Source organism: Stegodyphus dumicola, chromosome 7 (genome assembly GCF_044657685.1).
Source record: "Stegodyphus dumicola isolate Sdum_Otavi_A_Nest chromosome 7, ASM4465768v1".
Classification (NCBI taxonomy): Eukaryota; Metazoa; Arthropoda; class Arachnida; order Araneae; family Eresidae; genus Stegodyphus; species Stegodyphus dumicola.
Genome location: NC_140774.1, coordinates 103,138,710 through 103,166,072, shown reverse-complemented (window position 1 = coordinate 103,166,072; position 27,363 = coordinate 103,138,710). Strand labels below are relative to the sequence as shown.

At 35.0% G+C, this 27,363-nt stretch overlaps 1 protein-coding gene across 1 annotated transcript in view; it reads right to left on the bottom strand.

Annotated features, from left to right (window-relative positions):
* LOC118194967 (degenerin unc-8-like) overlaps window positions 1–27,363 on the bottom strand; it is a 194,026-nt gene that overhangs the window by 2,476 nt on the left and 164,187 nt on the right. The window contains exons 10-11 of the mRNA XM_085821410.1: window positions 25,777–25,902; window positions 2,534–2,609 (exon numbers count right to left, since the gene is read on the bottom strand). Of these exons, the coding sequence (XP_085677536.1) occupies window positions 2,534–2,609; window positions 25,777–25,902 (202 nt within the window). The remainder of the gene's footprint in view (window positions 1–2,533; window positions 2,610–25,776; window positions 25,903–27,363) is intronic.

Sequence of the window (27,363 nt, the reverse complement as noted above, 5' to 3'; positions counted from 1 at the left end):
CAAAAAATTACTCCCTTTGGAAGTACAGGAATATGATTCTGGTGAATATCAATTTATCCCCATAGACGAAGATTTTGAAACTGATTCAGTTCGTAAGGGATTTGACCAGCATGAGATGAATGATTTGGCATGGGATTTACGACTATCCAAAAAAGCTTCAGAGCTGTTAGCATCAAGACTGTAAGAGAAATACTTGCTTGAAAAAAGACTTAAGATATCCTACTTTCGATCAAAAAAAAGTGCGTTTCGGCAATATTTTGAAGTCGTAATGGATTGGTGTACTGCCATAACGTACATAGTATTTGGTTCAGACCCAAAAAATCATTCAGCTTGTTTGTGTGAAGAATATGAAAACATAAAGAGAGTCATTGAGTTGTTGCAACATCACATGCACTAATGGATCATCTGTGACGACTTTAAAATGATCTGCTTCCTCCTTGGCTAGCAACGCGGGTATACAAAGTATTCCTATCTTTTTGTGCTATCTTGGGACAGCTGAGCTCGTGAGAAGAAGAATTAGGTGCAGTCGAATGGCCGCCAAGATCCGACCTGAAATGTGGTGATCCAAACATTCTACATTAGCCTCTTGTCGACTGAAAGTGTTATGTAGAATTTTTGCGTATGGAATTGTTGTATAGAATTGTTATGTATTATATTTCAGTGCATAAAGAATGTATTAATTTACAGTGAATAGTGAATTTATAATGTTAATATTTGAGAATTAATTTTTAATATATTATTGTTTAAACTCATTTTTTTTCGTTTGAATACGGTAAAGCTCTCATTAAGCTCGCGGAAAGTTTCGTTCAATGAAAAGGCGGGGGAATTTTTCCTTTTCGTTCAATGGAAGTTTCGTTTAATGAAAGACGGGACTGCTCGTCTGGGAGTCAAAAGTCGGCGGACTGTTGCGCTCCCGTCCGTCCCCTTCTTCCAAACTGAACAGGTGGTTTGCGCGTTTGGGAGCAGGAAATTCTTCTGCCTTTCTGATGTGAGAGTCTTGTGATATGTTTATTACTTATGGGTGTCGCAATTTTAATTGAATTACGGTTGAAAACGTTTCCTTGTTGTTTGCGCGTGAACGTGGTTGCCATTTTCAAAAGGGAAGGTTAGGTTTTCTTGGAAATTTGGAGCTTAATTATTGCCCTTTTTCTAGTTCGTTAGAGAGAGAGGACGTTAATCCAGTCAGTCAGTTAGGAGTTTTAAAATATTAATTCCTAACACATTTTAAACGTTAACAAAAAAACATTATATTTCCAACTCTGCATATAAAGCTGGGTCTCGTGAAGCAATTTGTTAAAGCTTTGCCAGTTGAAGAAGACTGTTTCTGATATCTCATTTCTGCATTTCCTAGACTGTCATTTGAAAAGATAATGGCCGGTGTGTTTGATGGTCCGCAGATTCAGCAGCTCCTTAAAGATGAACATTTCAGCGGAATAATTACAGAACTTCAAAAGAATGCTTGGTAGCATTCAAAAACTTTGTCAAATACTTTCTTGCAATTACACGAGCACAGAATTACAGCGACATTGTGCAACAACTTATGGAGAGTGTAAGAGCTTGCTTGCAGCATGAGCATCAAATTGCATTTTTTGCAAAGCTCTCTTCGCAACTTCTCAAAAAATCTGGATGCAGTCAATGATGAGCACAGTGAGCGATTCCAGTAAGATTTGGAGGTTATGGAGGCACGATACCAAGATAGATGTGATGTACATATGATGCCTGACTATTATTGGATTACCAAGCGAGAGTGTTTACACTCTGGAGAAAAGCCATAAGGGAAATTTTTTACCTTAATATGTATGTTTACATTTTTGTAAAAAATTTTACTAATTGTACAAACAAACTTTAAAATTTAACTTGCAGTAATTATATGTAGCCTTTTTATGAATAGAATTGTTTTTCTGTGAACAGCATATTTGGTAAAATTTCCCTTTATTTTTATTGATATCCATATTTTTGTGTGACTTTTGAGACAAGGGAAGGTATCCTGTAGCTTGAAATGTTGACGTGTTAGACAACACTTAGGTTTTGGATTCGGAGGCCAAAAGTTAGTCAAAAACAAGTGACAGATCTAAGACAACGAAATTGCTGTTTCCCAGTGTTATGACTGAGAAAATGTGACTTGTTTGTTGTCGCTTGGAGAGTTTAATATAAAAACAATCCTATACTTTTACATAAAAATTTAAAAAAAGGCGATAGCAGTGAGTAAAAGGTTCTAATCAGTAAAGAGGCGCTAGTAAAATGTTTGTTATATTTAATTAATTAGGTACAAAACGTTATACACTTTCCTACGAAAATTTCATGAGAAGTTCTAAATTTTATGACTTATTGAGACCTATAGTCAAGGCCTATAGTTTGTCATTAGGTAATTTAAAATGAAATTCAAACATTTAGTTTGAAAATTAAAAATGTATTTAAAAATTATAAATGTTTTTAAGATTGTGTGTTTATATTCACATGCTATTAATTAACATTTACATTATCACCAAGAGTGTAATTAATCATATATTTTGCTACATAATTATTAACTTACACTGTATATGGCAGTTTCGTTGACATAGGTCACGAAGAAAGAATTGTAGTAGATTTGTACACCCATTAAACTGAACCTGAAATAAATAAAATTGCATATTATGAATAACCCTCTTGAGCACTATTAAACAACATTTAGTCGAGAGTATAAATATCACTAAGACTGTTACATAGACAGAAGTTTCATCGTTTGGCATTAAGATACAAGATACACTAACTACCAATAAGTATTTGGACACCTGTGATAGAAAAGAAAAACTAACTTTATTCAAAATCAATAGTTGGTAGAGCCTCCACGAGAGGTAATTACAGCGTGCACCCTCCGGGGCATACTTTCCACAATGTGCTTCCTACGTTGTGGCAGTTTTACGGGTTGGACCCCTGTTACTTTCAGGACGACAATGCCAGTTGTCATGTTTCAACGTTAACCAAGGCTTGGTATTGTGCCAATGGAGTTCATCGAATGGACTGGCCTGCCCAGAGTCCAGACCTGATGACAGCTAGTGGTATTTACTTCCTCTCGGCTTGGAGAAGACATAGAAGTTCCTTCACCAATTTTGCACGGGTAGTGCACCCCTGAATTCAGCGATACAACTCGTCCCAGAGGTTCTCGATAGGGTTCAGGTCTGGACTCTGGGCAGGCCAGTCCATTCGATGAACTCCATTGGCACAATACCAAGCCTTGGTTAACGTTGAAACATGACAACTGGCATTGTCGTCCTGAAAGTAACAGGGGTCCAACCCGTAAAACTGCCACAACGTAGGAAGCACATTGTCATCCAAAATAGTGCAGTAGGCATCGGAGTTGAGCTTACCATGAATGGGGACCAAGGGTCCAGCCCATACCAGGAGAAACACCCCCCAGACCATAATACCACCTTCGCCGAACTTGACTGTTGGCACAATGCATTCTGGCAGGAGACGTTCTCCAGGTAGACGCCAGACCCAGACCTTCCATCCGAACGGTAAAGGTTGAACCTTGATTCGTCACTCCAAAGAACCCGTTTCCACTGATCTACGGTCCAATTTCGATGTGCTTTTCACCACATTAACCGAGCAGCGCGGTTGGACTTTGTGATCAAAGGCTTATGGGCAGCAGCACGACCATGAAAACCAAGCAGATGTGCTTCCTTACGAATATTATTCATTGAAACAATACTCCCGGATGCCTGTTAAAACTCCTCGCGGATGAGGGCTATCGGTTGGGTGCGGTTGTTCCGAATTTCTCTGAACAGCACTCGTCGGTCTCTATCCCCCAGTTCCGTTGGTCTGCCGACTCGGGGAACATTCCGACAATCACCCCTCAGCTTCCACTTCTTAATCACATAGGCCAATGTCGATATTGGGTACTTCAAATCGCTAGATATGTCTCTTAAGGATCGGCCACATTTGTGATACCCGATAATTATACCTTTCTCGAAATCAGAGAGCTCCGAACTGCGAGGCATATTGCATGCGACTAAAGCCGATGCTGTTTCCTACACGATATATACCGGCGGAGTCCGTGGCGTACCTTGGGACCGCAGATATCGTCATTTGCATAGGTGTCCAAATACTTATTGGTAGTCAGTGTACAAGTAGGAGAATTAGAAAGACATTATATAGCTGAAGAGTTCATGAATGACTTCAAATATTTTACTAACTATGACGAAGTTACAAATGTTCATAAAAAGCTTAACCTTTGTTATGTCTTTCCTTGAGGTAGTCATCTGTGAAATGTTCGTAAAATTTAATTGATAAGAAAGTCAATATTTATTATATTTATTATTTCAGAAGCATGTGGCATCATAGTTGTCATACATACTTACGTCTGGCCACAGCGATTTTAAAAAGTGCATTGTATGAATAACGCTTAACATTTGGGTCATTCTTGGTTATACTCTCACAATGGACCACACATATTATCTCATTCATGAGTTTTGAGCTCGTAAAAATTGACTCTTCCTCCTAATTTCTCGAAATAGCTTCCATTCTGTAGCCGAAAAAACTACACATTTCCAAAGCCATTTTTCGTCCCATGTTATGCCTGCCCTACCTGTACATACTGAAGCCGCGTTATTCGAAAACAGTTAGAGACAGCACAAAATATTATTGGTCGACAAATAATGTACCTTGGTATAATCGGAACACTAAAATACATGAAGAATTGAATATTGGGGAATTTACATGTATATACTATGAGCTAGTCAAGAAATTCCTTGAAAACTGCTCCTTAATAATGAATGTATTAGTAATTATGATTATGATATATATGATGCTTGTAGTGTAAAATGCTCCAGAGTAATCTTTAATCTAAATATGACATCAGAGTAGCAGTTATTAGTTGTCTTGCTTGTTTTGTTGCTTATATCTGCCGTCAAAATATAAACCCACTGAAACTTCTTATTTTTTTACGTTTAAAGACTTATTATAATGGACTTTCTTTGAATTAACATTGTAGAGAAATTAGGTTATTTCGAAGCAGAAGAGATGAAGAAAAGAGCAATGCCCTCGCCGGAACTCGAACCAAGGACCTCTCGAATACGTGTCGAGCATGCTGACCATTACACCACAAAGGCATGCTAAGAAGGCGGGAGAAATACCTTACAACATGATTCGAAAAACAAATTATTCGAAAATGATAGTACACATACACATACTGTTATGTACTCGAACACATACTGTTCGAGTTATTATATCCCTCATACTGTTCGAGTTCTAAGCATCTTTGTTGTTGCCAACTTAAGTATCAAAACAAAACAACAACAAAAACTGTGAGCATCGCAGTTCCTGTCTTGCAGAGAAGGATTGGTACAACTACTATATTCCATTTTCATTGATAACGACTCCAGCAACACCAGATATGCAGCGAACCGAATGTGCTGTATATTGACAGAAAAGATGGATTTAAAAGAGACATCTCTCTTTTATTGTTGATTGGAGTGAAAAGTCCGGAGGTAAGGCAAACTGGTAACAAATTCCCTAAAATGTCGGTCTTTTGAGAAAAAGTGCGAGACGATTAACATGTGTAATTTCGAGACTCTATGGTTTTCAGCCATATACGTAGTTAATTTCAATTTTATTTTTTACCAATTTAGGAGATTTATCTGGATCACAATGGCAAGATTTGAGGACCACTAGTGGTTCGCGAAGCACAGCAATTGAGAAACACTGATTTAAATAATAAAATTTCTGAGAAAGGTGTACATGGTTTCTAAATACCTTATAAGGTATTTCTTCCACCTTCTTAGCGTGTCTTCGTGGTGTAGTGGTCTGTATGCTGGGCGGGTATTCCAGAGGTCCGTGGTTCGATTTCCGGAAAAGACGTTGCTTATTTTCCCTATTCTTGCTTCCGAAAAAATCATAATGTCTCTACAGTGGCGTCCGAACAGGGACGGCGAAGGCGTTGCTAATTTTTCTTCTCTCCAGTCTCGAAATAACATAATGTCTCTACAGTGGCGCCAGAAATAGAAGGGTGATGGATGATAATTCTCCACACCCAGGATTTGGCGATACGGTCCCCTAAAATTCCAATCGCCCTTTAAAAGAGGGAGCATATAAGGTATTTCTCTCGCCATCTTAGCATTTCTTCGTGGTGTAGTGGTCTGCAGTCTGGGCGTGTATTCCAGAGGTCTGTCGTTCGATTCCCGGCGAAGGCGTTGCTTATTTTTCACTATTCCTCCTTCCAAAAGAATCCTAATATCTCTACAACCTTAAGTCTGTTATAAGTAATGTAATAAATTATAAATCTTATGCCTTAATGGCAGAAGTGCTCTGAATTGACACTTTATCAAACTGTATAGATAATTAAATCAAAGAGGATGTCGATTTGATAGCGTAACATAACATGAAGTAGAATAATTGCGAAAAGTGAAACTAATAGTCTCTAACGTCAAAATTTAAATACTTATAGATATTAATAACATGGTATATAACAGATTAGTAAACAAATTTTATAAGAAAAAGTAAATAAAATGGAATGCCTAGAATAAAGAAAATAAATATATACGATCAAGCATGAATGAATACATGCGCAAATCAATATCGCGTCAAGTACGTTTGTGCATATATTTAGTTATTAATGTGTACTCAAAGAACTTAGATATTGGCAAGTTGTTGAATTGGCAATAATTGTCGTTGGTCCGTTCGGCCATCTTGTCCGTTCCTTCTTGAGCCCTATTCTCTGTATGTGTTCCAGCTGTGTCCTTTATTAACTAGCAAAACGTCATCGGAATAAGCCAATATTTCGTTGTGAAAATTTGCATGAAAGAGATTTAGTGCTGTGTCATGTTATGTCGAGAATTTCAATTATTAATATGTGTTTCAAGTTATTATTATTCTAATAGGAATATGTTATGTCGCGAATTTCAATTTTTAATATGTGTTTTAAGTTATTATTATTCTAATATTTTTATTTGTATTCATGTGTATTTTAATCTGGAAAAAAAAGTATTCTTAAGCTCTTAAGGTTTTATTTAACTCATTATTCTTGAGTAGGAATTGTAACAAAGGCGAAAGACGGTTGCGAGGACACACATCTGGTTTATGGCCTTTCCAACAATGAAGGTAGTAGGGTGTAGGTGTCGCCCTTTTTTAGCTAATGCGTGTGAAACGGAAATCGTTCGTCTTGTCGCTTTGTTAAACTTTGGTGTTTTGCGAACTTCAAGACAGTGGGAGGTGTACTAAGTTAGATAATTGGATGATCGTAAAAGCTAGTTTCACTTGTTAGTTGGGGGGTCTACTTCTTTTTCTCACGTTATGTGTGCAGATGTTTTTCGGATTTCATTGTCAGATTTTCTGGTGTTTGATTCGTCATGGGTGTGTCATTTTCTCAATTTAGATAACATAAAATTCCGGGATTGGTAAGATTTAATTTTATGATTTTTTTGAAAGCCTATGAACTCACAGAGGCGGAGAAACCGAGTTTTCCTGGGTGCTTGCACCAGGCTAGAGATCATTCTGTTTCCTGATTCTTTCAAGCTAAGAGTAAGAAGAGGAGTGGGGGCTTGACCCTTGCGGGTCTTGCTCTCGCGAGCGCCGGCTATTGCGTCGGATTTGGAGACATTTGAGTTGCGAAGATGTAAGGCAGTAAAAGAAAAAGTTCGGTGCGGCTTTACCTCCTGCGGGCGGCTTGCGACTCGGTCTGAGGCGAGGTTTCTCGCCGCTTTCCCGCTGATGAGAATTTGTTCGCACGGAGAAAGTGCTCTACGCACAATTTGATTTTACCGTTTCATCGTGTATTTAGTGATCTTTGAATTGTCATGTTAGAGGCTTTCTAGTTAGAATTGTTCGTCATAGACAGGAGAGATTGGTTACTACTAAGAAGTTTGTGCCAAAAGTGCTCTACCCAAAATTTTGTTTCGCCTCTTCTTCGTGTATTTTGGAGAACTTGAATAGTCATGTTTGAGACATTCCAGTTGAAAAAATTTGTCATGAGATACAGATTTGTTCCAGAAGGAGGTATCATGCTTCTCTTGTTCCTGAGATCAATGGACGCTTCTGAAAGTGTTTTGACAGGAAAAGATTGGACACTAAAGATCTTTTCTTTCGGAAATTGTCTCTCACTTAATGGACATATTTAAGGCGGTTCCTGAATCAATGGACGCTTCTGAAAGTGTTTTGAAAAAAAAAATATTTTAGCTCATTTCCAAGTAGATTGGACACTAAAGATTCTTCAATCCAGAAAAACTGTCTTCCATCTGTGAGTGATTTTTAAATTTGTCTACCTCTCTATCTTTTCAAATTACTTAAACGGAAATTATTTATTTTATATATGTAAACTACTAAATGGTTAGAATATTTTGAATAATGACTAATTAATTTAAAGTCTGTAAAGGAAGGTTTAAAGATTTGTTTTACCGGCTTAATTAGTGAGCTATTGAACGTCAAAAATAGTAAACTTACAAATTAATATGATTATGTTAATTTTGGAATGAGATATGTGTTATTTTAACTCTTAAGGTATATTAATTTTTGTAAGCTGTAAATGCGTGTGACATTATGTGTTACTTTTCAGAGTAAAAATATGTTGTAGGGTACTGATCAGTTATCCATTATTTAATTATATAATATATTCAAGAATTTAATAAATGTGTATTTAAAATTTAATTGCATTTGTGTATTTATGTAGCGTATAATTTACTGTGGTCTGTCATGTCCCTCCATTTGTTTGAGCCGGGAGGCTTTTAAGAAACATGGAGTTTAATTGAATTGGAGTTATTGATATTTCCTTTTACATAGGTTACTCACAACGCAAACATAAAAGTTAAATTGTACTACCACTATACGATTGATTGATAGATATGATATACGATTGATTGATAGATATGATATACGATTGATTGATAGATATGATATACGATTGATTGATAGATATGATATATGATTGTTTATTTGATTCATCTTTTGATTATTATGAATTAGATTTTGAATGTGAATTATTTGATATTTGATTTGATTTTTTTGTTAATTTTATCCGGCACAACCACCATGAATCAAAGTCCAAAGTTTAAAAAGTATTAAAAACAAATTTTTTCTATATAACAGTCAGCTACTAGATTACATAGCGGCGGAACCAAGCAAGATCCTTGAGGGTAGTCGCTATTGATAGATCGCCAGGGCACACCTGCGACCGATGCGAACTTAAAGTCACATCTAATTTTCTCAAACTTTTCCATTTCAGCATTCGAGCGTTCAAATTTGGAACTCCAGAATTCTGTATTTTTAACTTCAAAAATTGCATTTCAAAAGTGCCATGTCAATATTTAGGGAGAAAAATTCAATTCTATTGCGTCCACAATGAAAGGTTCCTTTAATACATGCTAACGTCGCTATGCTATATCATAATTCCTAAAACCTCTAGAAAAGTTTTCATCGTATTTAAAACTGTTGTTTTGAAATAGGAAATGCAAATTACAGAATTATTTGTTTGGAGATGTTTTAGCAGGCTTCGAAAATGAAATGTTTCTCTTTCAAACCTGGGTAAAAATAGATAATTTATTTTTGAATAAATGACTTCTTCAAGCATAAAATATTGCATTTTCTTTGCGTCTGTAATTTATAGTTATAATTATTTAGATGAGACATAACGCATACCACGAAATAAAAGTTTTGCATCCACTGGTCGATTTTTGGTTCAAGATAATCAACACCCTTCTCAAGAAGAAATGCTTTAATTTCTAATAATAATGAAGCGGTACGTTTTAATCTCTATTTGAACTAAAAATTCCTTAAATCGATGATGATAAGAAACTATAGCTACAGTTGTGTTTACATAATTGATCACGAATTCCTTAACATTCGTACGGAAATTTTGTCTGGAAATGTCTGCGCGCAAAGCGCTACTTGATGAATGATACAATAGTAAACAAGTATCTCACGATAATTTTTTTCTTCAAAATAGAAGCAAAAGAAACAAAATAACCCAATTATACTTTTCCCACCTTAATTAGGAAACGGAAACAGTTTTATCAAATGGAATATGACGTTTCTCCAAGCATTCAGTGACAGGATTTGCAATAACATCGCCACGTGTTTATCTTTTTCAATGGTAATAATACTAAAAGCTTTTTTTCTAGATCCCGTTGACGAAATAACAAAAAGTGAAGAAAAAATAAAAAGTGGTAGCTCTTTAATTTTTTTTTACAGAATTTCTGCCTTATTCTTAAAATTCCGGAATAGCTCTTTGGATACATTTTACAAAACAACTTTTACCCCCGATGCATTTATAATACACATTTTTTTTCAATACATTGACTGTCTGTACAAGTTTGTCTTTCTCATCAATCTCTTTACAAACAATAAAGCTTCCAGTAGTAATATTGTTGGAAGACTGCAGCCAACATTTAAATACAAAACTTGATTCTCTTGACTCTTCTGAAAATCTAAAACTGCTTTCTTCCTACACCAACGAAGGGATATTTATTACTAAATGACGCGTGTTTATTAGTAATGTGCCTCTCCAAATTTGACTTGTTGTTAAACGCCAATTTTTCTTGATAAATAAGAAGGGTTGCAAGGACGTTTGAATTTTGTGTAAATGTGATTTTAAATTCAATTTCAAACTCACAGTTTTCGTTTTCTGTTGCTTCTTGTTTGGAGCCATGCAAAATGGATGGCATCTGAAACATGGTTCTTTTTATAACAATAATACAGCAACGCAAAATTATAACAACTTATTAAATTGATGATAAAAATACTTGTGAGATCTGCGGGTGCTGAAAGATACAAGTAGCTTAAGCGCCGAGTAGATACGATCGTGTGGGACTTCCCAGCATCCCAGGTATTGACCACTGTACGCACAAACAGACAAGCTGTGAAAGGCTCGCTATCACTGAACTCCCACGTTCTTTAGTCTCACGTGCTTCCTCTAGGCAGCAAAACCCGCGCTCGCCTCCGGCGACTTTAACCCGACCAACACCTCTCTCGCCCGCTCCTAATCAAAATCGATTCGTGGCAGAGCGGCATTCAAACGGCTAAATAAAGTGATTTGTAGACCACTGGCCTAAGCTAACCTAAGAATGTTTAATACATAAAAATAACCCATTAGAAAGTAGATAAATTCGTCTACAGAAAGCGCTTCTTAGCTGTATTAACAACTCAAATATTCTCACTTGGCATAAAATGAAACTATACTAACAACTTAACGCACTTAAACATCATACAAAACTTCGAATAAATACCAATAAATTAAACTTATATTTTGTTTTCTGATAATCCTTCTGCTGTTCTGTGCGAAGTCCATTTCGGCCAAATTTGTTTACCCAACCCTTCTTCGCGGCTCGATCCCCGATTCTCGTTGATTTTAACTGCAATTCCGAAGTTTCTGGGGTCTGCACCTCTGCGACAAAACATGTTGTTGGGAGGACTAGTTTTCTTCGTCTTGACTGACTCCCTTTTTTATACCTTTCCTGGCAGTAGGATCCTTTTAATTTCTGCTTTCTTAAGGGTCCTTTGCCTTTTCCATGGAAGATTTTGATGCAGATACTCATTTGTTCAAGTCTTATTACGTTCATTTTGGCATTGTCGTTCGCTGGCCTTTCTCACCTTTCGCTGTACTTCTTCAAACTACCTTGGCATTACACTTGGAATAACCAGCAATAATGTCGCAATAACGTTCAGCTATACGTCTTTGGAACTGTTGTTTTCTTTAATAATTTTAGCCCCCTCATCTCTTTTAGATTCCTTTTAGAGGTTTAATCAAATCTGGATCTTTTTCGTTTCTTTTCTTAACCCGCTTCCTTCTTTTAACTTGCGCTCCTTCCCCAGACTCAGACGCAACTACTGCTTACACCGACCTTTCCTCATGCCAGAGGTTACACCTTGAGCAGCACTTATGAGCAGCATGTAAGGCGGCTTGTAGTATTTTTTTAACATTAGTTGGTCGACATAAGTTGTTACAGTTTCTTCTTTCTTACCTCTTAAATATACTACAGTGTCGCTCAATCGCAAAAGAACCCTCATAAAAGTTTCTTACTTTTCCTCCTGGCGCACAAGATGAATGAATTTATTTCAAAACTTTAGCTTGAAAATTTCTGCACGTTATTTACTCGTATTATCATAGTAGCACTTTTGTTTGACATGTGTCCTATCGGACATGTGTTTAACATGTGTCCTATCCTATTGTTGCCTCATCAATTAGGTTTTCATTACCTGCCATCCTAAACTTTTCAGACTCTTTTCTAGCAAAAAATCGAGAAGCGTAATTAAGCAAGTTATCGCTTCGTCTATAAAAATATGAAAGAGCCCCAAGAAGGTTTTAAATAACTTATTTATGAAAAGTTGAATTTAACACAAACTGCACAACTTGAGCGTGCAAGTTAAAACTTCGCCATTTGAGGGTTGTAGATAACAGAAACTTGAATTCACCAATTTGAATGGATTCGAAGCCAGAGACTACAATATAACTGGCCTAACTGAACGCTAGCTCAGGTTTCTAAATGCGCGATTGAATTTTAGCTAGAAAAGTGGTTAATGCAGTCTAACTACTGTAACAGAGGAAAATTAAAACCGCGAGCGTCTCTTCCAAAAGATCCATATCTAAAACTATCATACACGTCTCCTTAAATAGCTTTAATTATTTGCAATCTGCTGAGAGCTAAAGAAAAGAAAAAGTTATAGTACAGATCCAAATCATAATAAAATGGATTAATTAGCGTAAATCGTATGAGGTATTGGTGGCATTTCAACTATTATAAAATGTAAGTATTAATTACATCTTTACATTAATAAATTGAGAAATGTAACAAGAAAAGTAGTAATTCTCAAATAATTATTTATTTGAACTGAAAATATCTGTGTCGTTCAATAATGATTTGGACTAAGACGCGTGAAGTAATGAGACAAATTTTAATTGTTGGAATGCGCAGAAGAATATTACAGGACCTATGCGACAAAACATGTTGCTAGTTTGCGACAAACTTTTTGCTTACAGGATATAGGTTTTCCCAAGAAGTTTTCTGATGACTGTAGCAAATCGTTTTTAAGAGTTCTCTGGCCTAGCCATGGATAGAATTTTACAGTTTCTAGTTGATGACGTTCCCTCGAGTTTTCCTTCATTTTTCAAAAAGTACATAAACCGATGACATGATTTCTGACATATTATCAGACGTTGTTGTTTCCTCACTATCATTAAGTCTGCAGGGCGTCCACTGAATACAAATTTTAGTCATTTTCCAAACTCCATATGCTGTCGCTTGAAGACTTTCTCTTCCAGTACCTATTTCCTAGAAGGTAATACTTCGATTTGTCAGTATTAAGTTGGAAACCTTCTATTACTGCTGCTGGTTGTGCATCCCACTGCCTGATCTACCCCTGTTTATCCCTTTTAACATTTGTTTGCTCGCCACATGCAATTACTAGTTTTCTTGTGGATTTTTGCTGCTGATTGTTTCTCTTTCACAGAAACCACACAGTTCACATTTGACAACTGCGTCAGTTTCCATTGAATCACATTATACATTTATTCATGGTCTTCTACAGCGTGCTTTACATTATAATTCACATTTGCTATTGTGCTGGGACTTAATGGTAGCATGTTCCACTCTTATTACTATCTGAAACAAACATTGCTAAGAAATTCAGCTGTTTATTATATTGAATCAGAGTCGTGAATGCGGACATGTCGTTGTCAATATAGTAATTCTGGTCTCAGGGTTTTTTTTAATTGTGAATTCCTTGATAGGAAGTAGTCGGCAAAATATAGGCTTACATGCGCGTTAAGAGGTGAGGAATAGGACCCGTTCGCTTTCCGTGTGTCTTCTAGAGATAGTGAAATTGTTTACCTTTCCTTAATGAGATATTGGTCACCGGATTTCTGTGGGAGCGGCATTTTCATAAAGAATTGAAAGGAAAAAAAATAAGATTGTTATTGTGCAAGCGGAATCTTTGTGAAGTAAGACTTGAATGGAAATAGACATCAGTTTTTGTCATGCATTACTTGATCTGTGATGCAAACAGAATATGCAGACAGAAATATTGTTCATCGTAGGATCGTAGGAGACGTTCTGTCGGGCGTATTGTTTTCGATTTTTTCCCAGAAAGAGGAAAGTACCCTGAGCTTTCCATAGGGCGTCAACAAAGAAAAATGTGCGGTGCCTACTCAAATTTTTACGGAATTTTTATTGGCTGGGATAAGGTCGTGACAGACTCAGATTCATCAATTAATTTGAAATAAGGCGTGTTTGCGTCGATTGTGGAGATATAATTAATAGTTAGGCTGGAAGTTAAAATTGAGGGATTTGGTTAAAAGAGTTTTTTTTTTTGTCTTGAGGAAGGGTTTGCTTCCGCTGCTTGTTTTGAGTAGAGTCCGCAGTTTTAGATGAAGGAGAAGTGTTCTAGTTATGAGATTTTAAGAAATGGCAAGAAAGTACTAAATGAAAGATGTATTCGGGATGTGAAGGAGAAAGAACGTACTTTAGCGAAGAATGTCTTAGAAAGACAAAAGAAGTGTTCCATTTTCCAGATTTTAAGAAATGATTCCTACCAGTTACGAATAGAAAGAATTCACTGGCTGAAGGATGTGCACGGAGTGGATGGAGAAAGAACTCTTATATGGAGATATCTCTAAATAGAAAGGAAAGCAAAGTAATACCGTGATGAATCTCCAGCATGTGTGAGATAGAAATATACTTGCGAAGCAGTCTTGACCTCAAGAAAGATGACCAGCGGTATGGAATGAATAAGTGTTTAAGTGAAACACAACTCATAAAACACAAGTGAAGAAGATGAATTGAGCTGTGCGATGTTCTCGGCGGTTGTTCCAGTTGCTGAAGCCTAAAGAAACGATTCCGGGTACATGAAAATATCGTGTATGAAAATATTGTGTTATTCAATTTGTGTGAACAATTGAATGAACAATCGTGAACGATTGTGAAGAATATCTAATTGTGATATGTACTATAAATGATTGTTTTAAGGACAGGTTTCGTGTTCGCAGGTTATCGAACTGCGTCGCTAAATTTGTCTTGTTTTTTGACGGTTACGAACCCTGGGGTCGGCAGTCGTCAAGTACCCTTCGCCTATACTTAGTTGTAGACAGATTACGCAAATCTGTATTTTATTGGAATGGTAAATATATATTCAGAAGTTTTGGTATAAGGCTTTTATTTGTATGTTTATTATGACTTCAATATATTATTGGGGAACATGGGAAAAGGTATAAAAAATGAATAATTTTGTAGCTAGGAGATGTACTTATTTGAGAATATGTTTTTTCTGTCAAGAACAGATGCAGTTAATGAATTATAAATAGACATTGATCAAACCTGTGTTATTCCCTTTTAATATCATATTTGTACAAAATGTTCTTTACGCAGTAAATTAAAAATTTGTAGTTCTATCAAAGTTTGCATGTAATTATTTGGCACTCAAAAATTCTATTCACCAGAAAACTGTAATATTTTTTTATTTGAATCTAATAGTTTGTTCATGTGCGTATATGTTTTAAAGATTCAGTCTTATCGAAATATAATGCAATCGACGAAAACAATATTTATTTACTTATTTCTTCGACTCATACTTGCTCTTCATAGAAAACGAGAGACAGACTATTCGATGATTTTTCGAAGATTTTTTTCAGGTAGTTTTTCTCTTAGTTTCGAACATTTTGAGTTCTATTGCACATTTCTATAGGATCAGTATTTAAGGCAACAAAACCTACAGCCACCTGTTTTCGAATCTCATTGTTTAGGATATAAGGTTTCTTTCTTTCTAGCATATTCCATGGTTTAGATTTTAGATCAAAGAAGAATCACTTACTATTTGTGGAAAAGAAAGGTTTAGTTGCTTTTTACAGATCCATCAGCACTTATAGGTCAGCGTTGGTTTTCATAAAATAGTAGCATTTTACTTCTATCTGAGAGCATCTCAAAATTCGTATCTAAGGTCTGGAAATTACTATCCACCCACCGCGAACTATCTGAAAAGATTTTCGCATCGAGAAATTTTCGTATTTTTGGCTCACGTAGATACTAATATAATCAACGCTATACGAAATTCGATTGTATAGCTACTGTAGATTGTAATTCACAGTAGTAAGTGAAAAATACTCAGCATTGTAAAAAGCATACAAAGATAATTCGCTCTTAAAGATGTTTTAAACGCTGATTCGCAACTAGACATGGCCATTGACAAAATTAAAGAGCAGAGAGCATGAAAAACCCTCCAGTTTCTTAAAAAATAATTCTTTAAACCTTCCGAATTAAAAAAATCTAGAGAATAAAAGCTAAAATTATTATACAAAATGTTCTGTTTTTATACGTCCCATTTGAATAGGATTATATCATAATACTTGTGCAGAAGAAATGTAACTTTACACGTCTCATCGCATTTATGAGTTTAAGATTTTACTCCAATACAAATAGAAAAACAAACATCTGAGGGTGTGAAATTTTTTAATATTAATAATGAAGATTTTAATTTACTTTAAATAAATATAAGAATAGGTATATAAGGTATTGTTTAAATTTTGCTATTGCATATTACTATAGTGCATCTTAGAAAGACGTAATTTTAAGCATAAACATAGTAATGTTGTATGCTGTAGATAAAAATCTTCTCTTCCCATCTTTTTTTTTCATTGCAAAAGAAAGTCACTAAATTTCAAAATGATTTGCTCTAGTAAAATTTTCTTAAGAGAACATCCACTATACAAAATGATTTTTTTCTTTTGCGAAGGTGGCCGGCTTAGGAAGCTGATGTCCAATATAATGTTTATTTGTATTCTAAGAAATGATGGTCAAAGAGGAAGAGAAGCACGCCAATAAGAAACTTAAAATTATACAAAATACATCAAATCTTGTCTTGATAAAACTGACAGAAGGTTCTAGAAACTGCCTGTGACAAGCGTTGCGAGATATATACGACTTATGATTTATCTTCTGTGTACCACGGTGTAAAGCGGAATAACAGCTTTCGTTAAAACATAAAGCTTTAATTTGCATTTTTAATTTAATCAGTCTGTTATTCCTTAGTTAGTTAGTGTATGAAAGTAATATATTGCTATTATGCAAAATAAAATAATGCAATTTATTTTCTTATACTCAGCATCGCAAATAGTCGCTCGTCAATACATTGCTATTTGGTAAAGAGCTTTAATTTATTTCCAAAATTTTTTTTACTGTTACTGATTAACAGAATGAATGATTTAAAAGCAATAAACGGAATTCATAATTTTATAAATTATTGTAATTTTGTTGTAATCAAAAATCAGTAATAATGATGACGATAATAATAAGCATAGTTACAAATTGTGTATATATGTAAAATTTTAGTGAAATTATATGTGAAACTGTAGTATGTCTTGTACAATGTAATATGAAATGCCTGAAAAAGCGAGCCCCTGCCTAAAAATTAGGATGCAGCTGCAAGTCTATTTAACATTGAGATAAATTGCTATTTTCCTAAATTGGCGAGAAATTGCCAAACGTGGCGACCATTTGGCCAAATGTAAGCAACCGACATTTCTGCAGTCTGTCAATGTGGGCGTGGGCTCGAGTCACGAATGCACACAGAACCGATTATAGTTTAATAAAATTTATATTCACCAAAGAAACACCATGCAGTTCTAGAACTTTTCACGATAGAACTCGTACAGCTTTTCAAATATGACAGCGAACAATCAGTTACTACCACTTTAAACTACTAAGAATATTAAACAGAAAACAGTGCAAAAAGCGAATTTCGCACAGAGATTTAACTCTGAACGAAACACTAAGAACAGTTTATATATAGAGCGCCATATGTTATTATCTAGAGTGGAATAATTTACCTCCTTTAATAGTGTTTTAAAATATTTCATTACTTTAAATGCATATGCATTTCATTCTTTTAATTTTTAGTTTTGGCTCTTTTTCGAGACACTAATTTGCAGTCTGAAGTCTACGAACTGCAGTTCCCTTTTTTAAATTCCTTTCTTTATTTTGCTGAGATTTATATTTATTTTGACTAACATTTTAAGTTCAGACTTTTCTATAAACCTTCATTCCCATAATTGTCAGTGCCAGAATAGTTAAATGTTGTAGCGCGCGGGAACGCATACAAATTTTATAGGTTGAAGGAAGTACTAGTTAAAAGCTGAGTTTCGATAGGAGAAAGAGAGTTGGGCTCTAGCAGCCGTCTCTGCCGTGTGGGTACGTTTACTTATTGCTGGTTCAAGTGGATGTTAATTGCATTGCCTTACTACCACTAGCTTAGAAAGGGGTTGAAGTTCGGGATCTCGCTGAGCCCCGTAGGTCAGTTTAGCACTTGTTAAACATTTCAACATTTAATTTTCAATTACCTGCTTTTCAGTTACCGCCCAATTAGAGGCAAAGTGTGTTAGCGTCGAGTTGACGCAGTGTAAATTTTAAAGAGTAAATTAAAGGGTTTGAACCCTTCTTCTGTGTAGTTTCCTGCTACTTTTGTATCCATACAGAAGTTAACCCACTTGTACCCTACAATTTTCTCTTTTCTTTTTTTTACCCATAAAAACGAATAAAGAAGCCTATATCGTTTTGATAGACAACCCTAAATGTCAAAGAGAAAAGAAAGTCTTAACTCATAGAACACATAAAATCGTCGAATCATCAAACATATCATAAAAAAAAGTTTAATTTAGAAATGTGCTGTTTTACAGAAGCACACTTTCAATATAAGCAGTCGCTGGTTCTTCGAGAAAGCAGAAACACTTGGAATATTTGGTTTATTACAGTTGAGAATAAAGCGAAAATATATTTTCATCAATCTAACAGAAAAGCAATTCATTAAAATACATAATAATCTCTAAACGTACGCGCTGTGCAGTTGAGGGAGGTTAAGCTTGTAGAGTTTTTAGGACATTGTCGGATAAGGAAATGTGAAAAGTCAACAATGTCCTTTTGTGTGTTTTTACTAACTGGGCGTGCTTCTAGCTACACCACAAAGGGACGCTTTTAGCACGGGAGAAAATCTTTTAGAAATTCTTCTTTGTTCCCGGTAAATTGAATTTCGGAGAACCAAAAATAGAAATGTAGATATTAAAACTATCGCTTTAAAGGTTCCCGAAATAAATACACCTATGATAATAACACTTTGCAAGAAATACATAGGAAACATTAAAATAAGGCCATCATATTTCTTTGATTTCGATAAAATACCAAAAGATATGATTCTATGAAGCAGCTCAAGGAAGGAAAAAATAATAATAATTTAGTAGACCCACTTAATCTCGATGATCTATATACAGGGTGATTATAATTAAAGTTTAAGTTTCAAAACGCTATAAAAAAAGAACCACTGATGAAAATGATGTGAAATTTGAAAGGAATGTTATTGAAGAAGGCGGAAAGCGTATGGCAGAAGAAAAAATTTAGTTCTAAAAGTTAGCAACAGATGGCGCTGTAAGCGGGAGAATCACGACGAGAAACGAGAAATGATTCGTAAAACAACGGCTAAGGTGGAAGTTACACATTAAAACGCATTGACAAATTAGAATTGTTGAATAATTTTATTTGCATGACTGTACATATCACATCGAAAGGGACAAATCGATTTCAAGAGTTTTGCGGCGACATACCGCATAAGAACCATTCATCAAAGCAGTTCGGAACTGTCACGAGACTTGCGCAAAACATGTTCAGTATGGTGTCCACCGTTGTGTGCAACAAGTTGAAAGCGACAAACAGCATGTTCCACAACGGATCGCAGTGTCTCCGGGGTGATGTTCAGAATGTGTTGCGAAATGCGTGCCTTTAATTCCGCTAAATTTGCAGTTGGAGCACGGAACACAACATCCTTAAGATATCCCACAGCCAGAAATCCCTCAGCCAGAAATCACACGGAGTAAGATCAGGCGATCGGGACGGCCAGGCTGTAGGGAAATGACGGCTGATAATTCGAGCATTTCCGAAATGGCGCCTCAGCAGCTGCTTCACGGGATGTGCAATGTGCGAAGGAGCGCCATCTGGCATAAAAATGATTTCATCCACACATCTACGCTGTTGCAGAGCTGGAATCACGTGGTTGCGCAAAATCGACGCATACCTCTGACCAGTGACGGTTGCGATAACAGAACCGGAAGCACCCGTCTGCTCGAAAAAATATGGTTGTAAGATGAACGATGCCGTAAAGCCACACCATACCGTGACCTTTTCAGGATGAACTGGTACGGGGTGCGTTGCCAGTGGATTTTCTGTTGCCCATATTCGACAATTCTGGGTATTCACGTATCCTATCAGATGGAAATGGGCTTCATTTGTCCACACAATTTTCCACGGCCATTCATTATCCACTTCCATGCGAGCCAGGAATTCTAACGCAAACGTCTCCCTAGCTGTCAAGTCAGACGGAAGCAACTCCTGCACATGGCCAATTTTGTACGGATAGCATTGCAGGATGTTTCGTACAATTTTCAGCACCGCGCTCGTAGGCCTGTCCAATGTTCAGGCAATTTCTCGTGCACTGCACGGTTGCACACCACCGGCCGACCCCTCTTGTAATGCTGTGGCCACTTCTTCAACTACCGTCGAATGCACTCGTTTTCTCCCTCTACCAGATTGCACATCAAACGAACCTGTCGTTTCGAATTTTTGCATCATTTTCTTTAGACCTACGACACTCATTGGACCAACGCCTTCTTTTATACCCTTCAGTGTCCTGAATTTTTGCAGAGCTACTCTTGCACAATCATCATTCTTGTAATACAGCTTTACCAGCAGACGCGATCCTGCAGTGAAACACCCATGGCGAACGTCTGAGACTCGAAATGAGGAACAGCCTGGTACCTGGCGGCTTTATAACACTGAAATGTAACTAAAATTTTAATTTACGTCTTCTTCCGCTTGCAGTGCCATCTGTTGCTAACTTTTGAAACTAAATTTTTTCTTCTGCCATACGCTTTCCGCCTTCTTCAATAACATTCCTTTCAAATTTGACGTCATTTTCATGAGTGGTTCTTTTTTTATAGCGTTTTGAAACTTAAACTTTAATTATAATCACCCTGTATATAGGGGGTGGTGTTTTAGTTTAAACGGGGTGGTGTTTCTGACGTAGTTAAATAACCAATTATAAAACAAATATAATTTTTCCGTGCTCAACCTAGTAACTATTTCTTTTAACTGTCAATGAACACATTGATTTCTTGGGGAAATGAGAATTTCTCAATTTACCATGGGAAGATTTTCCATCTCCTCCTATCTTACTTCCATAGTCCATCAACTGTTTTGTTAAACTTGTAATGATTGCCATTTTTAACACACCGAGAGCACAATAATCAATCGACATCACATCAAAAATCTTTTCTGGAATTTACGGAAAAGGCACTGATCTACATATTACTTTAAACAGTCTCCTTTTCAACTTTTTAAGAATTGCAATCGTAAGTATTGACGAATGACTCATAGTTTTGCCTCAGTAGAGTTCAGTGATTTTTATACTTTGTGGACAAAGAAGCTGTATTTCTTTTGAGAATAGAACAATGTTTTGATAACATGTAGAATTTATTTTTAGAAATTTCTCTGATTCTTTTTAATTTTAATTTGAAGGTAAATGAAAACTTTACGCATGAAACTTTTACTCAGAATTTCCTTAGGCTCTAAGACCAAACTTTTAAGTATTTCACTCCTCGTTTATACAACAGTAAATCGATTGTTGTCTGTTAAAATAATTCAAGTATAGATATGCTTCATCTCTGATTTTCAAAATCAAAAAAGATTTTCCTAAGGAATCTAGACTTGTACTCTTCCTCTTGTTTCAGAAGAAGATGAAAAACATTGTACTGTTAAAATTAAAATTATTTTAACATTGAGTAAATGGTTTTATTTTTACAATCAAACATTTAATTTTTGAAAAGGACTTTGCGTTATGTCCCATTTTTCAGACAAACATTAGGCATGTTTATAGATTTTCTTCCCTTTTTTACTGGAATAACATATTGGCTTCGAAAATTAAACGTGCCATGCAGATTATCAATTTTCGAAAGCGCAGTTTAAATTTGAAGGACTAAAAATCACTGCGGACAATATACAAATAGCGCATGTTATAGCCAATCATGATTGCCTGGCCAAACATAGTTAGACAGTCATTGAAGACGGAAGCATTCTGACCATAGGGAACAAGATTAAAATGGTGTCGTTAACATCTCAGATAGACTGTTTTAGATTGACGCAATGGCATGTTCATGGCAGATTCCTGATTTGCGCTGAATCATGAGGGTTTGGAGAGAATGAGGACGTGAAATCAGTCTTGGAACATCACGTATTCAGAGGTGGCAGCATCGTGGTGTGGGCTGGAATTTCAATAGGATATCGCACACAGCTGCACGGTCTTGGAATCTATTCCTGCAGCATACTGTGAGACTTTCCCTTGCAGCAGTTCTGATTTACCCCTAACGGATGGTCATATCCATCCCCATCGAGCCTCTATTGTTAACGAGCACCCGGAGAGTAAGGGCACTTCTCGTATGAAATGGCCGCCTATTTCACGATTCTCACTGAAAATCTTTCGGATGCCCTCGGGCATGCTCTCTCTTTACGTTTATCTCATCTAGGCAATCTAGGATAGTTGGATACTGCTCTAATGGAGAAAAGGGTAGCATCTGCAGTGGTTGATCACCTCGTTGAAATCATGGGTAATCGTTGTAAAGTTTGTGGGAAGGCTGGGGGTCGTCACATACCTTATTAATGTAAGTTTCGCTTGCTTGCTTTTAATTTTAAACATCAGTTCGTTAATGACCAAATATGTTGTCTTCTTATAATTCGCAAAAATTAAATATGCATAATAACATCTGCTACATTCACGTGGAATTTGCTCTTAATCAGAGGTTTACTTTTTCACTTTTGTTGATTTTACCATCGTTTGGAACGTTTTGAAGGAAGCCAATGAATATTGTGCCTTTATATCTATGTGTTATCGGCAAAACATGAAATCTGGCATTCTATAAAATGCATAGGCATTGTATGTAAAGCCTAAAACAAGCCGGCAATGTATGAAATGAATCATATTTCACACATTTCCTAGGCATTCTATAGAATGCCAAATGACAAACCGGCAAATTATGAAATACATTTCCGATTCGTTTCGAAGAACCGAAACTACCTAACCAGAAGTTGATAAATGATGCAAAAAGGCCAAAATGACTATTAAGAAGGAATCACGGGACTACAGGGCCGCGGAATCGCTAGGTTGTGATGTTTGTGGAAAACAAAAGTACATTCATTTATCATGTTAAAGAAAGCATCAGTACTATGCGTATTGCGTCACAAACGCCGAGTTGCTTTCTGTATTTCATGAAAACTCCTCTGAGACTGCACAGAAACAATGTGACAGAATGTCGAAAGAACTTTCAACCAATTAAAAAAAACGTTACACGTAATGATATTGAACTGTAACAACCACTTTTGTGAGCCCTGCCAGAAAAAACAAACAGATATTAAAAAGGGCACTGATATGAAACTTATGATTGTTTCTGAATTTAACTTCCGTTGTCAGGTAGATCTTACTGATTCCCAGTCTCAGACAGATAGAAAATACAAATTTATTACGCTGTATAAAGATCACCTCAATACCATTTTTTTACATATTTCGAAGACCAGTTTTTCTATTGCATTCTTTCATTCATTTTTCAAAATAACATTTGTATTTTAGAGGAATGAACGTATTTTAAATAATAGCCTTATCATAACCTTTTTTTTCATACTTTGCCTAAAGAGCATTTGTCATTCTATAGAATGCCTAGGTATTATATACAATGCTTAGGTAAAGTATGTAATAATTCTCTTATTTCATACTTTTCCTAAAATCGTCCGGCATTCTATAGAATGCCGTCGTTTCATACTTTTTGTCGGTAACATATGCATATATATTATATATGTAAAGATTTTAAAATGCGTAGATGAAAACAGTGGAACTTTTAACAGCTTAGATACTGCGTATATGACCGAGAATACCGTAGTGGATTGAAGGTGGCAGAGTGGAAAGCATGATGACCCAATTTAGCGCAAGATATCTTGAAAAATCACAATCTTTATTTTTTTACGCATATCAAATCATCCTTTTTCAGACAAGATGTTTTCTAATTATATTTGAATACAGTAAGTTGCATTTTGAAGTGCGACGTCGTTTTAAGCAAGTAAACGGCAGCAGCATATATAAAAAGCATTTTGCCGGCAGTACAGCTTATGCAGAAAAGGGGGAAGAGTTATAGTACTTTCAGAAGAAGAAGGTTGGGAAAGTTTCAGTTCAGAGTTTTGGTTTACAATAATTTGATTGGACAAGAGGCATCTGCATTAAAACGTTACGTAAGATAGAAAAATCTGGAACCTGTGAGAAGAGATGAATTTAGGGGCAGATCACTAAATTTAGAATGTAAATTTTGAGGTCGCCAATTATTTTTTTGAAACAGCTATCATATTTTGTTATATCTTACACACACACATATATATATAATTAATAATAATTTATAAGAAGAAAACTTTCCATATATACCATCTACAAGGAACATAATTTTAAACCATCAATGAAAATTTTTTTTAGAATTTAAATTAGTATTTTAAATAATTAGTAACAGCCTACATTCTATGTATTATCTCCAAGGAAAATTCCAATTTTCCCACCAATTCAGGTCCAACTTAAATAGAATACTGCACTTTATGACAACCCTTTTACTTCCATCACTTATTACTTGAATTTACAGCCATTTGGGTTTAAAAGTGTGAAGGCAAATGTGTTAATTTTAACTTAACTTTAACTTTTTTAATTTTAACTAAGTTTAATCTTTAAATTTCTAATTAACTGTTTATTTTAAACCTTAAATTTAAGACTGTATCAGTTCTGATCTTCTTATAACTTAGAATCTACTTTTAATGTTCTAATTTGTTTACTTCTGTTTTTGAATTTGAAAATGACAGTGTAGGGGATATGTCTTCTAAGGTAAGCATCTCGTTCAGATTAATTGTGTTGTTATTGAGAAACTGTAATTTTAAGATAATTTGCTATTTTGTTTTACAAGATTCTTTTGGCTTAAAGGGACTAATGTCTTTGTTTGGATTGAGTATTTATGTAACTTATGGTTTGAATCTAGCAAATAATTTGATACTTACTTGGAAGTAAGATGAAAGACTCTCTTAATTTAGTTATTGTTAATTGATGGTAGATTGGTTTATCCCCTTGATAAGTCGATTAATCTGCGATCAATGACAGTGACTACTTTTTCAATTTAAAATTTACTTTTGGTTTTGGTATTTTTGCGATTAAAGAGTTTTCTTAGCAGATTTTTAAACCAATAGTTGAAATTATTTAAAATACTAATTTAAATTCTAAAAAAAATTCATTGATGGTTTTAAATTTGTGTTTCTTAGAGATGGTATATATGGAAAGATTTCTTATTATAAATTATTATGAATTATTGGTTTATTACTTTGCAGCTTTAGCGGAAGTCATAGGCTTTTTAATTTACTTTTAATTACTTTATTTTGAATTATATATATATATATATATTATACATGCATTTCACTGAATTAATATTCTTTGTGTTGAAAAATGGGACTATTTTTCCCTGTGGAATATAAAAACTTATTTTCTTCCTAAAATGTATTTGCAAGAGATATTCTAAGTTTGTAAAACTTTTCATCGCAACATACATTTCGTTCTCCTTGAATATAAAAACTATTGCCAATTAGTTTTTATCTTTCGCTATCTTCAATTACTTCTTCAATTTGAAATGTGTCAAAAATATGCATATAACCTTTATAAAGATATTTCAGGTATATTCGTAGTTATAAATCTTAAAAAGTAAAATGTTTTACAACTTACTCGTAATCTGGGTGAATAACTGTTGCTGTTCCATTCTTGATTGTAAGGGACTTGGCTTTTTTTACAAGCTGGAAAAAGTCAGGATTCAGTCTACTAGACGAGGTCGTAGTATGATAGTGCTTTTCTCTGTAATTAGAGAAATATCACTGATTACAAGAAGTAATAGATAATATAAGTAGAAAAAGCAACAATTTCAAATTAACCACTGAATGCACAAGAGTTAACTTCATAAAATGATGTAAGTTTTGCTCTAAACTCACACAAGAGTTTAAAATTTATTATATGACATCTGATAGATCTTTCAGGAAAGGAAAAATTTTTTTCCTTAAAACAAATTACAGTAAGTTTGAATGCATGACACGTTCTAACGAAATGAAAAATGATATTGTGAAAGCATTTTATCACTCTGATGAACAATATGGATTTTTCATCGATGAGACATAAAGAAATAAGAAATAAAATCACAATGTAATAAATTTCCCAGAATTTATAATAATATATTCATATATACACACACACACATATAGAGAGAGAAAATCCATTGAAAAGTTTTGTTTGAAACATTAAACATAGGGTAATTAATAATTTTTATTTGCAAAAATATGTTTATTTACATTACATTTTTACATTCATATTGACATTATTTTCAAAAATGATTTTTTGTTGTCCTGTAGGATATTCAGATTTATATATATGTATATAAAAGTAATTATTACAAAAAGAAATATTAAAAAAAATTAAGATTACCTTATCTGAGGAAGTTTGTGTGTTAGTAAAATTGTTTCATGTTAATTAGTAGTGAAAAAATTAAAGCCGGATAAGGAAATACAATGTATATATATATATATATGTGTGTGTAATGATTTTTAAAAATGCGTAGATGAAAACAGTGGAACTTTTAACAGCTTAGATACTGCGTAGATGATCGAGAAGACTGTAGTGGCTTGAAGGTGGCAGAGTGGAAAACATGAGTGAAGCTTTGCAATCTAGTCACATCAGAATTCTGCACATTGGTGTGGCTGAGCGTCGTCCAATGACGACACAGAAAGATCTCATTTTATAGCTCCATATCTTTATTCAATTCAAAAGGCAGATCATCATTATTTACTTAATAAGATTAACTTTAAATTCACTACGTCATAGTAGTCGAACAAAGGGAGGCAGATGAAAGCAGCAACATAAGTTCTTAACAGCAGTAGAGGCAGAAAGCGGTCTCTGACACAAAATGGCGCGAGTTCTCTAGTTATAGGAGCGGTTACGTAATATGCTCGAATGTTCCCGAAAGTACTGGTCTAGGGGGAAGATCCTGAAATTGCGGAAAGTTAATTAGAGGTTGCTTGTTCGCATAGAGCAAAGCCATCCTATTTTTTGTATTTTACATATATATATATATATATATATATATATATATATAATGTAAACGTTTACATTCGGACCGGACAACCGGTGTTCTTACTTGGAAGTATCATGTATACCACTCGAAAGCCCATAATGATATTTCATTTAAATTCTAAGGTCATATGTAAATTAAGTGCAATCTAAAACCATGAAAAATATTTAATTCCAAAAAAATTAATCTCAAAAGTT